Source organism: Frankliniella occidentalis, unplaced genomic scaffold (genome assembly GCF_000697945.3).
Source record: "Frankliniella occidentalis isolate FOCC.00 unplaced genomic scaffold, Focc_3.1 Scaffold92, whole genome shotgun sequence".
Taxonomy (NCBI): domain Eukaryota; kingdom Metazoa; phylum Arthropoda; class Insecta; order Thysanoptera; family Thripidae; genus Frankliniella; species Frankliniella occidentalis.
Window position 1 is genome coordinate 147158 of NW_026267221.1, and position 14445 is coordinate 161602.

The 14445-nt window shown below is 58.7% G+C and overlaps 2 protein-coding genes across 2 annotated transcripts in view; one reads left to right on the forward strand and one right to left on the reverse strand.

Moving 5' to 3' along the window:
• Nucleotides 1-14445, reverse strand: part of LOC113209947 (uncharacterized) — a 72174-nt gene that overhangs the window by 37088 nt on the left and 20641 nt on the right. The gene's annotated exons all lie outside the window — the stretch shown is intronic.
• The window catches only part of LOC113209948 (uncharacterized), a 24295-nt gene continuing 18783 nt past the window's right edge, over nt 8934-14445 (forward strand). The window contains exon 1 of the mRNA XM_026427721.2: nt 8934-9301. Coding sequence (XP_026283506.1) covers nt 9223-9301 — 79 coding nt within the window. The 5' untranslated portion in view covers nt 8934-9222. The remainder of the gene's footprint in view (nt 9302-14445) is intronic.

Below are 14445 nucleotides of genomic sequence, written 5' to 3' on the forward strand. Positions count from 1 at the left end.
CTCGGGACGCAGCCAGCTGTTCTCCCGAAAATGACACCCATTCGTAGCGGTAAAAGCTGCTCCACGGCACGTAACCGCGCAGCGGCAGGGGCGTGGAGGACGCTGCATGAGCGCGGCGGACAGCGGTAGCAGCCGGGCCCGGCCATCTGATACCATGTCCGTCCGCCCAGCCGCCCTGGCCTCCCCTTTAGCTTTCCTAGTTTGGGATCGAATTGCACAGCGAGAGCCACGCCCCGCAGTAGAGCGAGTAAACGGGCGCGAGGCAGGCACGGTGCGCGGCACTGCGCGGCAGCCCGCCGCCGCAAGCCTCTCGCCGCGACCTTGCGCCCCGCCCCAGCCCGCCGGCTCACAATGGGATCGAAATCAATCGGAGCACGAGCGCAAACACAAACACACACACAGTCGCACAGGAGGAGAAAAAATTACAAACAAGAGAGGACAGGTGGGAATGCCCGTTTGTGGAATCCACACACTGCTGCTGCTTCACTTCCCCCTCCGTCTGTACGGTAGACGTCCACCTCCAGCACAAACGCTCCAGTCCTAACAAGAAAAGGAGGTGGAAAGAAAAGGCGTGGGAGTGTCGCTGATGCGGCCCGCGGGGCCCAGCCCAGGACCAGGAGGCGCCGGCCACCTTCGCCTTCCGTCACGAATACCTGGCGCGACACTCACAGCCAGAATGTGCGGCGGCCGATCGGCAAACGAGTTGCGCGCCCCACAAAGTGACACCATACTACCACACCAACCACCACACGCTGCCAAATAATTTTAATTTTATAGAATGGACGCGCGTGCCGTGCGCCCTGTTTCGCATGCACATATCGCGTGCGGAAACCGGCCGATCTCTTTACGATGGCAAATCACGATGCAGCAGAAGACGTGTTTCCTGCCGCGTCGCTCCCCCGACCCGTCATCCCATAGCCGCTCCAATCCTCGCACCATACCGTACCTGAAACAAAGGGACATTCATGAAATTAAAATAGAAGAATGAGAAACGGTATGAGGGAGAAGTCATACCAAGGCGGTAGGGGGGAGAGGGTGTGTCCTCCACGGCGGGCACCCACCCCTCGGCCCGCGTGCCCGCGACAGCGGAGCTGGCATTGTGCATGGCGACACACAATCACAATATTATTATCGCGATAACCTAACAAATGCAGTGTGCAGCTGCAGCTCGAATTGGTACCGCCTGCGCCGAGCAACTACAGCCAGCCCGTAAGTCGATTTCATTTCGCACCAAACTATCTCCTCTGCAAATAAAACGTTGTTTTTAAATTATTTACAATTAAACCGGTCTTCAACTGCCAAGCGCCGCAAAAAAAAAATGTCATGTCATGAGGTTTATTATTCCTGGTAGTTCCTTCATTAATCATGGCTTTATTCTTTCACCTCCCCGCAACTTCCTGATGACGGCGGCAAACAAGACGTGTCGTCGTACGTGAAGTGCTGCTGCTTTCTCCCCAGAGAGGAGGAAGACAAGGGGGATATGCACCGCAATGCAACAGATGCAATGCAATGTCAAGAGCGCACCACTGCACTTTCCTTTCGCTCGCTCGCTGCGCTCGCCCGGCCGCGCTCGCCCGCCCAGCAGCTGCCCCGGCCGGCACACGACACATCCCCTCCCTGTAAAACACACCGGGCTTTCACACACATCAGACCGCCTAATCGCATCCATGCCTACCAGAGCCAATCGCACAGCAATAATAGTTCCGCGCCGACTCTTCCATCTCAAAATGAGCGTCAGCAAAAGTGCTCATTGAAAAAGTGCAACTGCCTCCGCTGCAGCCGCTGCTGTGTGATTCATTCCGATGCAGCGGGGCTGGAGATAAGCCGAGCGCCGCCCGGCCGGGCTGAGCCAATTACAGCCAGCAGCAGCGGCGACCTTGCCTGCTCCTCAAACCGCTGCCCCTGCTCCCCCCTCGGCCCAGCGCTGTGGCCACACTGTGGCCACAATCACGGCCCGCCCGCCTGCCCGCCACTTCACGCCCTGCACAGCGGTGTGGCCCCACGTGGTGGCCAAGCAGTCTTCCTCCTTCCCTTTCACTTCTCCGAGTCGTCCCCTTCTCCGGCTCGCCGGCCATTATATCAGTTTAACAACTGGACTGGCTGCCCTGCGCTCGGCGCCCAGCGGTGTGACCCGTACACAACGCACCGGCCAATCATCCGAGAGAAAAAAAAACCCAAGTGCGAGTGGAAATACCCAGCAATCGCTTCATTATTACTGCCAAGTGACGAAATGGAAGCGACCGGGTCGGGCGGGCGGGAGGCTCTAGCTGCCATCGCCACGCCCCCCGTGTGCGAGTGTGTGTGTGTGTTGCGAGGGGCGCCACCGAGGGAAGCCATTTGTTTCCGGGTGAAGTGGAGCACAGCAGATGGCTCCCCGGCACACCACCACCATCGGGACGGTAATCATCACGGAGCGCAACACACACTCGAGTGGTGCAAAGGCCCGACCCGACCGGGCCGACACGCGCGACGCACAGCGCAGCCCAGGCAGGGGTCACCGGCACACGGCGGGAGAGATGGACGATACGCGCCACCGATACTCACTCCAGGAAGAGCGCGCAACGGCTCAATCACAGGAGCGCATACAGAGCCATACACTTACAAGGGGGCTTAGGCAAGTGTAAATTCCCGATCTTGCCCAAACTCGGTATATTTGTTTCTTATCTATGTTGATGACGACTGACGGTAGTATTTTTTCCTGAGAGTCAATTTCTAGGGTACTTTAGGGGAGGAAATAATGGAAAAATATTGAATTTGGGCCAAAAATGACGGAAGGAGGTCTCAAATCGAAAAGTGTCAGAGGAAGTACCCCCCCAAAACCGCTCATTTTGAGTCAGAATATCCCTTAATATTTGTACAAAAGTAGAAATTTGTATTTTGTGAAATTACACGCTTTTATAGGGAGTTTCGGCACATGACTCTCAGGAAAAAATTTGGTCGGCATTCGTCACCTACATAGATAAGAAGCAAATATACCGAGTTTGGGCACGATCGGGAATTTACACTTGCCTAAGTCCCCTTGTTAGGGCTGTACGCGCGGCGCGCTCTGTTCAAAGCGTCGGAGCCCGTATTATTTCCGGAAAAAGTGGCAACTTCCCCAGTGGGAAAACTGGGGAAAAAACAGAAATATTTTCAAAAAATAATTGAAGTAAAAAATTGAAGCAAAAAATTTGGACGTGATAAAAAAAATCGTGAAAAATTCTCAAAGATACTTTCCTAGAAAATTAAAGTTCCTAACCTCGGCATAGGCCACCGTCTCGCCCAGCGCAGCGATGACCAGTCTCGCAGACTCTCTCACTCTCCTAATTGTGCCGTTAAAATGGGCAGGCTGCGGCGGCAGCGCCTTTAGAAAGCCGCGGGCAGAAACTAACGCCCTTTCCGTGACAACAACTCCGGGGCTCGCGCGGGGTGCCCCGTGTGGAGTCTGCAGAGTTCCTTGCCGCCGCAACCGGATTGGGCTGCGAGGGGTGAGGTCGGCTCGGCCACGCGCGGAAACACAAAAACGAAAACAATAAACGCCACTTTCCCTGTCAATCTAAACGGCGGCACCGCGCGCGCGCGCGCGCGCGTGTGTGTGGTCGGTCTTGGTCGCCCCACTCACCTACGATTCCGATACCCTTTTTTCCTGAACAAATAGCAGCTCAACTTTCGAAACGTTTTGGTCAGAGGCATCGACAATGCCCTTACTATTGTTTAACTATTTGCAAACACTGGAGTTTAAGTATGATTAAACACCACGTTCGCTTTTGCATAACCAAAACGCGAAAAACGGAATCAAAGAGTACAACATTTCAGATTTAACAATCTAGGCTAGGTTTTACTCAAATTTATAAAGGAAAGAGAGGATTTAACTTTAAAAACGCGTGCATAATTAAAATATGTATTGTTCTGATGCGTGCCAATTCCAGTTACAAATTCAGTAAAAGTGACAAATAATGTCAGAGGCGTCCGGAGGCGTCCCTGCTGCCTTTGCAAAATTTCGTGGGTATATTTCAAATTTCCTGGGTTTTCCTAGACACCCTGCCGTCGCACACCCCGAGCAGCAGCAGACGCCCCGAGGAGGCAAACGCCCTAATGAAGCGAGCTGTGCCGTGCGGTCACATTTCACGGCTTATTTTCGCACCTTTCACCGCCGAGCGGAGCGGAGCGCCGAGCGCCACGCCCGGCCAAGACCAAGGCTCCTCTTGTCGGGGTCCGGCCGGCCACTTTGCATAGAGCCCAGCCAGGCCCGCGCCCGACCGCGGTCACGATCGAACACGGGCCGACACGGGCCGGGCCGGGCCCGCTGACCAATGCTCGTGATGACGAGTCCTTGCCGCGTCTCCACAAACACACCGCAGCACGACACGACCAACAACACCACCATCTTCTCCTCCTCCTCCTCCAGCGCGCTCCCGCCCGCTTCAGCCCTGCGCCGCGAGCCCGCCGCAGCCAGCCACTGCTGCGGGCGAGAGAAAGGGATGACATACGGCCACACCGCGAGCGCCAGGCGGGCGCGCTCCTGGGGGCAGCAGGGGCCCTTCTCCACCTCCGGGAACCTCCGGGAACCTCCGGGGTCGAGTCCGGAAAGAAGTCTCCGAACCGCCGCCGCCTGCACTGCACCCCCCGCCGAGCGCAGGAGGGCCGTTATACAGGGAAGTATCCAGCGCGCGGTGCTCCAGATCCTCTCCTCCAGGTCCAGTCTGACCGCTCCTCCAGGCGTCTGCCGCGCCACCCACCGCCAGGTGTGCTGCGCGGGGGCCACTCATATTGCAAAGAGCAGGCCCACTACTGGAATGGGGCAATGGATGACAGCCCACTGGGTGGGCGGGGCGGCGGGCGCAGCGCGCACACCACCCTTTCACCCGGCCGGGGCAGAACTGGAGCCCCGCGGCTCAGGGCCGCCGCCGCCGTGTCTGGACCGTGTCCAGGCTCCGGCCCTGCTTGTCCAGCCCTGACCCGGCCCTCTGGCCCTGCCTGCCCAGCCCGCCCGCCCGCGGCCACGTTACGATGAGCCGCATGACTTGACTCACGGCGCCGTGACACCGCGCCGCGCCACACGCCTTCCGGGCTTTTACCGGACCGTTTCCGTAAATATTGTTTCCGTCGTGCCCCCAGCGCGCGCGCGCGCGGCGCAGGAGGCGAGCGCACGCTTCCCTTTTGGCAGAGCAGCGGTTTTGAGAGGATCGCGGGTGGGAACGAAATGAAGAGAGCGAAATTACCAGCGAGCGGCAACGGCGCGCGAAAAAGTCGACCATGGACCCTGTCCGCAACAATTGTATCACGTTCTGTGTGAGGATGATCTAATCTAATTAACTGTCTCAATTATTTTTCTACGAACACAACTTTTCAAAAGCCGTATTGTTGGAAGCTCTCGTTGTCCCCAATCGCGGCTGCCCGCGGCTCCACATCTGCAACTCTCCAAAGAAAGTCCCGTTTTACTTTCCAGTCGCTGCGCAGTGACACAAGACTACACCACACTCACACACGCTTTATGGCCGCGACGGACGACACTAGACCTCTGCGTAAAACAAACACACACACACACACACACACACACACACACACACACACACACACACACAACAGAGGACATGGATGTCTGTCTCGGGCGATCACAAACAGAGCCCAGCCCTCGGCTTCCCCCCAGTTACGTTGCGTCCCCTGGTGGGCGCGTGGCGCGGCGCGCGGCTCGTGGGATCCCTCCATTAAAGTGCCAACTTAACGTTTTCACACAAGCATCCGCGGTCCGGCGCGCGCCACGACACCGCCGCCCGTCAGGAAACCGTCACGTTTGTTGTCTGGGTTATCATTATTATTATTGCAGTCGTTTCACATCATAGCACAGCTGTGGTTGGCGCTCACCTCTGTGCGCTTTGAAAATAAAACGAAAACAAACATTGAGAAATGAAAACAATTCCAAAATGTAGATCGCATAACTATCCTCTTTAAATTGTGACTTTGGTCAAAAGCTCAGGAAAAAGGGGGGGGGGTGAAATTCCAAATTGCGGAAATAACTGAAATCAACGAAGTTCCAGCACAGCTGAAGCGCCATGCGTCGTCGTGCCAAGAGGTTAGGGGGCCCTGCCCCGGCCGTGCCCCGGCGGGGGAGGAGCGCGCCCGAGAATCACACGACTATGAGAGAGAATCTTTCTCTCTCTCTGGCTTGCGCAACGAGGCGGTTCCGACCTGGGCCGTGCATCGTGGGACCACACGAGCTAAGTGGGGCAGGGGGAGGAGGCCCTCTACGCATGTGAGGGGCGCGCACACAACAAGGTCCTCCTCCGGGAAGGTCTTCTTCGCAGAGGGTCCGACGCCGTATTGGGTCGTCTGGGGGAAGCAGCCCCACTGAGGTCGAAAAACACACATCCAGGGGAAACTTATTTCGCTTTATGGGGTTTCGAACCGGACGGAAGAGGCAGTCAGCCTTCCATACTACGCGCTCACCACCACCGACTTTCCTCGACCACGCAACCGCGTGGCGCTGGGTGGGTATACACAGCAGCAGGCAGTGCCAGACCATCATCGGGATATCGGCTGCAAGGTCGGGGCATGGCTGGGCATGGCGTGGCAGAGCGGGGCGTGGCGGGGCATGGCGGGGCGCACGTGAGTTGCACGCGACGATGAGCAAGTAATGAGGGACCAGCTGGCCACCACCCGCCCCGCCCCGCTCGGGAGCTCAACTGCCATCCATTCACGCCATCCCACCCGTGACCCGCGGTGTGGGAGCCTCTTCACCCCTCAGCCGGGGAGCCCACCCCACTGACGTCAGCAGCGCCAAAAGAAAGAGAAGAAACGAATCACACTCACTCAGACACACACACAACACCTTTCACCTGCTGCAGCTGCCGCTGCGCAAGACCCGCGCATTACGCCGAGCAAATAGCCTACTCTGCCCCAACGAGACACGGTCGTTAAATCAGCGCTGCCACCACGCCGAACACCAGTTGCAGCGAGGGCGACTTTTCAACACACACAGCGGGTGAGGTGAGGTGAGCCGTGTGTTCCGTCCACCCACCCCGACCCGTGCCATCCTGCCGCTCCTGCCAAGTTGGGGCCGTGCCACCCCAAGAGGGCTCCCCGCCAGCGTGGGCAAACCCCCATAGCGCAAGGACAAGGCATAGCCGCGGCCAAATAACAGAAATCCCCGTGTGTGCGGCAGCCTCGGCGCGCCCAGCCGCGCCCCGCACCGGCGGCGCAGCGCTGCCATTGCCGAAGGCAGACCGCCTTTCGCTCATCTGATCGGATTGGCAAGACGTCGTCGCCAGCAGGAGGCGGCCAGCCCAGCCCGTCAGGGGAATTAGATCGCGCAGCACAGCGGGCCGGCCAGCCTGCTGCTGGCGACGGCGGCAGAAAGTAGCAGTGGCCGGCAGCCAAGCAAAGAGCAGCCTGGTGCCGCCGCCATCGCGATACACCCGAGGATAGACCACTTTTGCTCACATTTTCACACACCATCCTGGAATTCCTCTTTTCCCATTGGATCACGACCGACGATATGATCTTTACTATGACACACACTATACAGGGTAGGGTGGTCCCATAGACCCCTTTCATTATACCGGAGCTGGGCGCCTGCGAACCGGGGTGTAGACACCCCCGCAGTGCACGCATGCACTGCAGGCAAGATGTTGCCTACCTACCAGGCGCCATGAGAGCTAGCTTGCATACGCTGAACTCGGCAAATTCGTAACGGCGAATGACGGGCGTACTTTCTGGGTGTTCCCTTATAGTGTACCGACCGCATGCGGTCGCAGTCGTGCGGGCAGGTGTAAGCAAAATAAAGGAAGCGGTCTATGGACCACCCTGTCCTGTGTTCACTACACCAGCCTTGCCGGCTCAAAGCAGCAACTCTAGAAGGGCAGGGGATAGTGGTGTCCAATGGTCGGTCGCTCGGCGCCGATGGGTGCCAATCGGGCGAGCGAGAGGGACGGAGCTAGTGGCCGGCTAGCGCGTGAGAGAGAGACGGCAGACAGGTGGAGTGGGGGGTTGACCGACCATTGGACATCACTAGCAGGGGAGATCACTTACAGAAGCACTTTTTGACTAGCTTTCGATTTACACACACGAGGACAAACACACAAGAAATGATCAGCATCTCTGGACACACATTCAAAGTTGGATGAGCTCGACCGGCTCCCCGCGAGCACGTCACTTACGGGCGTAACGTTGGGCCCCACGCCGCGCCGTTCCCACGACGCACCGCCGGGCCGAGCCGGCCCGCCCGCCCGCCCGCCCGCCGCTTCCCGATAAGCAAGGAAGGGAAGCCGCCGAGGATTCACGACTCTGGACCACGATCTTCATTAACGCACGGTGTGACGTCACGCGGCCGGTCACGAGGGCCAACTTTACAGACTACACTCCTGACGGGGGGCGGGCCGAGCGAGTCTGGACATTAGCGGCATAAATGTTGTGGATGGAGGAAGAAGAAGCAGCGTCGTCGTTCCCGAGTCAAAGGTCAGTCGAGGGATGGAAGCGGGTGAGGCGGGGGTGAGGGGCGCGGCGCAGCGTTGCAGTCTCGGTTGCAGTTTTTGAGCCGGTTGCCGAACCCTTTCAGCGGCGATATCGGCCCGCGAAACCGCCCCGACACTAAATCGTTTTTACCCGCGACATTTACGCGCGCGAGACCGACAACCTCATAGCGCCAGCTACTACCATGACTTGGCCGCGGGCTGAAAGTCGAGTGAGCGGGGCCGCGCGGCAGTAAAAAACAAAACCTCTTTAGCCTCCCGTTCAAATACCCAGCAGCGCCGCGAGCCGGCCCACGCAGGGGCAGCCGGGGGCCGCGAGTCAGACGAATGAAAGACAAAGAGAATGATTACAGGCATCATGCACAGTGCCTTAGCACGTCCGTGTCGTCCACGGCAAAGCAGCCGGCCGCGCGTCAAACCACCACCATCTCCTGCACTCCTCGTTGGCCATTCAAAAGTGGAGTGCGCGATAGGGCAATCGCAGCGCCCGGCCCGCCCGCCCGCTCCCTCCAGCTGCTCCCCCGGCCGGCTCCTCCGGCGCGCCTCCAGCGCCTTCCAGCGGACTGCAGCCCCCACCTGGAGAGCGGCGGCCGGAGCGGGGCGCAGCGTAGCATAGCGTGGCGCCAGCCCCCCAGTGCGAGGCGGGCGGCTGCAGCGAGCGGAACAGACCTGCTACACGGTGTGGCGGCGCGGCGCGTGCGTGCGACAGAGAGTGTGTGTGCTGTGACAGTAGTGCGAGTGACAGAGTGCGCCGAGTGACGACAAGACAGTCGCCATGACGTCAGCGGCCAACACCCCCTGGGAGAGCCCCTGGACCCGCCACTGGATGAGCGTGCTTCTCGCCCTCTGCATCGGTAAGTGCCACAAAAAGGTGCCATCATGTGCGTCCGTGGTGCCTCGGGTACTCTGGTACCGTGGTATTTCTGAAGAGGGTCCCCGCGTCCCCGTAGGGGATGTGTCATTAAGGACACGAGACGCTATGATAAAAGTATCAACACCTCTCTGAAAATGTCTAACCTTTGTAAAGCCACTAAAACGGCGCTGGAAAGATGTTATAAGTCTTAGTGCCTCCAACAGTTTTAATGGTCTTTAATGGCGTGTAGTCTTTAGCGCCTTCAAAAGGTCCTGCCTTTGTTTCACCAGTTTAATGACTGTGTGGCCTAGTGTGAGATTCATCCATATAACGATCGGTAGGGGGTAGGACGGGGTAGAAACACGAGACAGGACCAATCTCCACAAGTGGTGGCTCCTGGGCGGCCCGCGCGCGCAAGTCTCCAAGCGGCCCACTCCACCCCAGCGACACGACCACAAGCGGTCCGCTTCGAGTAAACGAGGGGAAAAAACAGCACTACCAGCCAAATCCGTCAAGGTCGCTCGTCTGTCCGACTGCGCGTGCGTGCGTTAACCCTGGTGCATTCATTCGCCAGCTAGCTACATTTTTTTCTTCATTTTTATTGCGATTCGCATCCTTCGAGCGGCCGGCGGGGCGCGGCGGGGGCCAAACGGAACGTTGCGCCGGTTGTAATCACTCCATCACGTCGTTATGGAGCTGCTCAGCGGCAGCAGCAGCGGCGGCGCGCACAGCGTGCCGAGGCGCCGCGGGGCGAGGCAAGGCCACCCCACATCCGCGATCGGGTCGCACTGTCTCCGTTTCCTGCGGTCTCTTACACATACAGAGTCGCGTGCTCCGCGCGCGTCACCGGCGGCCGCCACCGCGCTGCCCTCGCGAGCCGCAGCCGCCACGCACCAGAGTTTGCCCCTCGCCGAGTTCCTGGCTCCTCCGCCATCTCTCGAGTCCCGCACCAAATTCCATTCGATCCGACCCGGAGGTCCCGCAGTGGGGCGTGGGAGCGCGATAACGGTCAGTGGGAAAGGACACGCGGGCGCTCCCTTTTGGGGCCGGGACCCCTCCTTATCCGACCTCCAGCAGGAGCAGCAGGAGCAGCAAGAGGACCCTCAGGACCTTCGGGCCGCCCGCCGCCGCTCACTCCTGGAGCAGCGCGGTGAATCGCACCGGCCGCCATTCTTTCCACACATTTGCGAGCGTAGCAAGCCCGGTGGCGGCGGCCGCGGCCTTCTCCGCGCGGAGCGTGGCGGCGCGCGGCGGCGGCAGGCTTCCTCCGCGAACAAGGCAGAAAAATGCATAATTATTATTACCGTCGCGCCGTTCGATACGCCCGCCGCCACACATTGCTTATCATCTCGTTCCGTCGCGCGGCCGCCACACATTGCGGAACTCTTGTTGTGCGAGCTCCACGCGGCTCGTGGGCGGCTGGGCGGCGTTAGATTCGGATCCCGGATCTCTCTCAAGAGTTGCATTATTATTGCTGGCCGGGTTCGGTTTTGGTCCAGCAGGTGTGTGTGTAACGGGTAACCGCGCGGCGCCCCGCGGGCAGTGGCCAGACACCAACCAACCACCGTCGCCGCGACTCGGAAAAAATAAAAATTATCCACGCCGACAAACAACAAGCCGCCGACAGCTGCCAGCAGCAGGACCCGACCAGTAGGCAGCGAGCCTTCCTGACGGCGGCCCACCTCGGGCCCGCGCCACATCGCCTCGCGGATCACCGAGCGGCAGATGGGCGAAGTGATACGGCACGCGCACGATCCGCCGCGGCTAAAAACAAAGACAGACTCGGATACTTTCGTTTCATATCGGATCAGCAGCGGCAGCAGCAAGCTCCGAGGAGGAAGGGGTTGCGTGGCCGGCCGGGCTGAGCAACAAGGTGCACCGAGGTGCACGGCCGGTCAGGGTGGAGCAGGCGGCAGAAAGTTTGACGAGCGAGTCGAGGAGGGGCGGCACGGAAGGGCTTCACTTACTTCCGTTCATTGTCGTCGTCGTCTTCTCCGAACACCTCGCGAGTACACCATTGGGGCGGAGATGGAGAGGATGGTCCAGAGGAGAAGGGGGAAAAGGGGGAGAGGGCAATGGTTGGGCTGGGCATGTAAATCCGCACCGGCCCGCCCCGGTCAAACGGTCGTGTTCCTCCGCGCCGGTCCCACAGCAGGTGCCGGTGCCCCTCCCCACCGCGCCGCGCGACCACTCGCCGCCTCTTAATGCTTTTCTCCGCCAGCAGCAGCCGGCGGCCCGGGATACAGCCGTTTGGCTAAATGGCTCTTCCGAGCGGCGCGGCTTTCCCGCATCGATATTCGTCGCGGTCCATTACGCGGCGCTCGGGCCAGCATCATGCACACCTCTCCTTGCACGGCGCGCGCGCACACGGCTAAAACGTGCTCTGATTACCGTGTCTTACGTGATTTTGGCCACCGCGTGGAAAAGAGGGGGGAGGGGGGAAGAATTTTATTCGAATTTCTATTACCATGTTTCAAACGTTGATGAAATATCATCAAGCGCTTTTCTTTAATTCTGAGGGAGTTCGAGGAAGTAGCCGAGCTGAATTCCCCGGTATTCCCTCAAATCTAAAAAGAGCTGTCACTTTGCAAGACAACGAAAGACATATGTGATGCACTACCGGGCCCCAGGGGGTGCGACACGGTGGCGATGCCATCGCATGCCGCCCCTGGAGGCTCCAGGCGGGCCGGCCGGCTCCAGCAGTGAAAGTGACCGCAGCAGCAGCAGCAGGCTGACCACTCGCTAAGGAAAAGAGGGAGGGGAGCAGTCTATCTGCTCGCCGGCTGGCCAGCTCACGCGCGCACGAACACACTCGCGGTGATGACCCGCTGGAGGAAGGCTATGGCTGGCCCGCTCCAGTACATCATCAGCCCGCGGCGCGCTGGACAAGCAGGCGAGAGTCGCTGGCGCAGACTCCAGGCCCCGATAGGAGAAGCCGCCGCATACCAGCAGGACGGGCCTTACACAAGGTGACACAGGATGGCCGCCTCAAGCCGTTCACCCACTTGGGCCTCGCTGCTCCTCTTTGCATCACCTCGTTGGGACGTGAGGGCGGCCGCAGCGGTGCGGGTGGTGAAGGCGGGAGGGGGCGGGCCCCGCCTCCCGCACATCAGCCGTCATGATACACTATACTTGGGAGACAAATTGGTCAATTTTTTCCTCGCTCCCGTAAAGCCTGCTGCTTGCTGCGTGCCACTCAGCTCGGCACATGAGATAAATCACTTAGAGGAGACAGGAAAAAAACGCATGGTCGATTGGTGTGCAGCCCGGTGTGCGCTGCGCTGACCGTTCACACACCAGTCGTCTGGTGGCGCGACACGCATAATTACACAGCGCATGAGAACCCACCGACTATATCGACCACACCTTTTATCTCTCTCTCTCCCTTTCTTCACTACTTCTTTCGTCCTGCAAACAAGCAAGCATGCGGCAGGCGCACCCGCCACCGCTGCTGCTTGCTTGTTGGGGTAAGAAAAATAAGGTAAGAGAGAGAAAAAGGTCCGCGCGAGCGCATTTCTATGGAGCGGCGCGCGGCACGCGGCCGTCGGGAATGGCGTCAACGCGGCAATATACCGCAACGCACTCGCACCTGATAACACGCGAGAACACGCTCGCGGCCGGCGAACTGGAGGGACCAGAAACCACCCGACGCGATTACCACAAAAGTTGCCCCCTCAAAAAAGCCGCCCCCCCCCAAAAAAAATGCAGTTACTCATGGGTGCACTCAATGAGTTTAAGTGTCTAAGAGTAGTTGGGAGCAATGGCGAGTTTACGCGAGCATTTAACTTTTACCTCGTGTAAACTAGTTTTTACCGTGGTGGACACCTCACCATAAAGTCTACAAAAAATTGATGATTTCCATACTTAATCATTCGTTACTGGTGCACAGAAATAATTCAAATGCCATTTACACAATATTTTTACTTGCTACGTCAATTTCTTTTAGCTTGGCGCAAAGAAGTTTAAGTTTAGCTTACATTGCCCCCCCGCTGCTCTGAGCACGACCAGGCAACACCTCAGTGTTCCATGGACTCTCGGCGTGAGCGGCCGAAAAACCGAGTAGCGCACCACACAAACCGCGTCAGCGGCCAGACAACGCCGTAATCGTAATCACAATAATAACGTAATGGGGGTCGAGGTCGTATGCAAAGAGCTCCCCAGTTCAGTAGTTAGCTACACGCACGCGCGCCCCCCAAGGGCCGCCGATTTTCTCTGCTCTTTTGAGTAACACACTCCCGAGTCCAGCGAGCGCACCGGCTGACCACAACAATGGCAGTGAGGGGCGGGGTGGGGCGGGGGTGTAAGCGGAGCCGGAGCGGGTGGGGCGCGCCCACTTGAGCCGAGCCCAAGCCGAGCACGGCCGTGCTGTTCACACTCACACCCCTCCCCGGCCCGCCGCAGGTCGGGAGCGAGAGAGACAGACGAGTGTGCCCCCAATTATTATATCACGGCCCCCGACCTCCGAGTCAATGAACGTCTAAATGAATGGCCACCGCAGCCGCGGCGTCCAGCGTCAGCGCCGTCTCCAGCACAGCGGCTCCGCGTCTTCTCGTTTACGTCACCACCGCCGCCACCTCACAGACCTGCTACAAGGCACGCTGGCTGGGAACGGGTCATTTTCGGGCGCGCGGCCGCTGCGCTGCCCTGGGAGACTGCGCGGCCCTTCTACTGGAGCCCTGCGCCTCGTCAGCAGACTGATGGAGCGGTCGGCGCGCGCACACGCACACACAGTGACAGCCGACGCCCTGGGGGCAGCCATAGCGCTTCCTCAATCAGGGCGGCCAGGACGTGGTGTGTGCGTTATGCGATCACGTCATCGGGCCGCCAGGGCCCTTCGACAGTCCAGTCCGGTCAGTCGAGAGGGAAAGGAGAGAGTGGAGGGGGCACTCTTAGTTTCTTACGAAGAGAGGTCTTCGTATTATGAAGCTTTCAGTTTGTAAGATACGAAGGATCTGGAGCAGCCATAATACGAATACCCTTGTTCGTAGTATACGAAGATAAAGGTTCATAATACGAACAACAGTTGACTCATTCGTATGGTACACACAGGTCACCACCATTAAACATTTACCGTCGGAGTCATCATAGATGGATTTGTAATACGAACTACTAATTGACTTTAGAAAATTAAAATGTTATCAAATA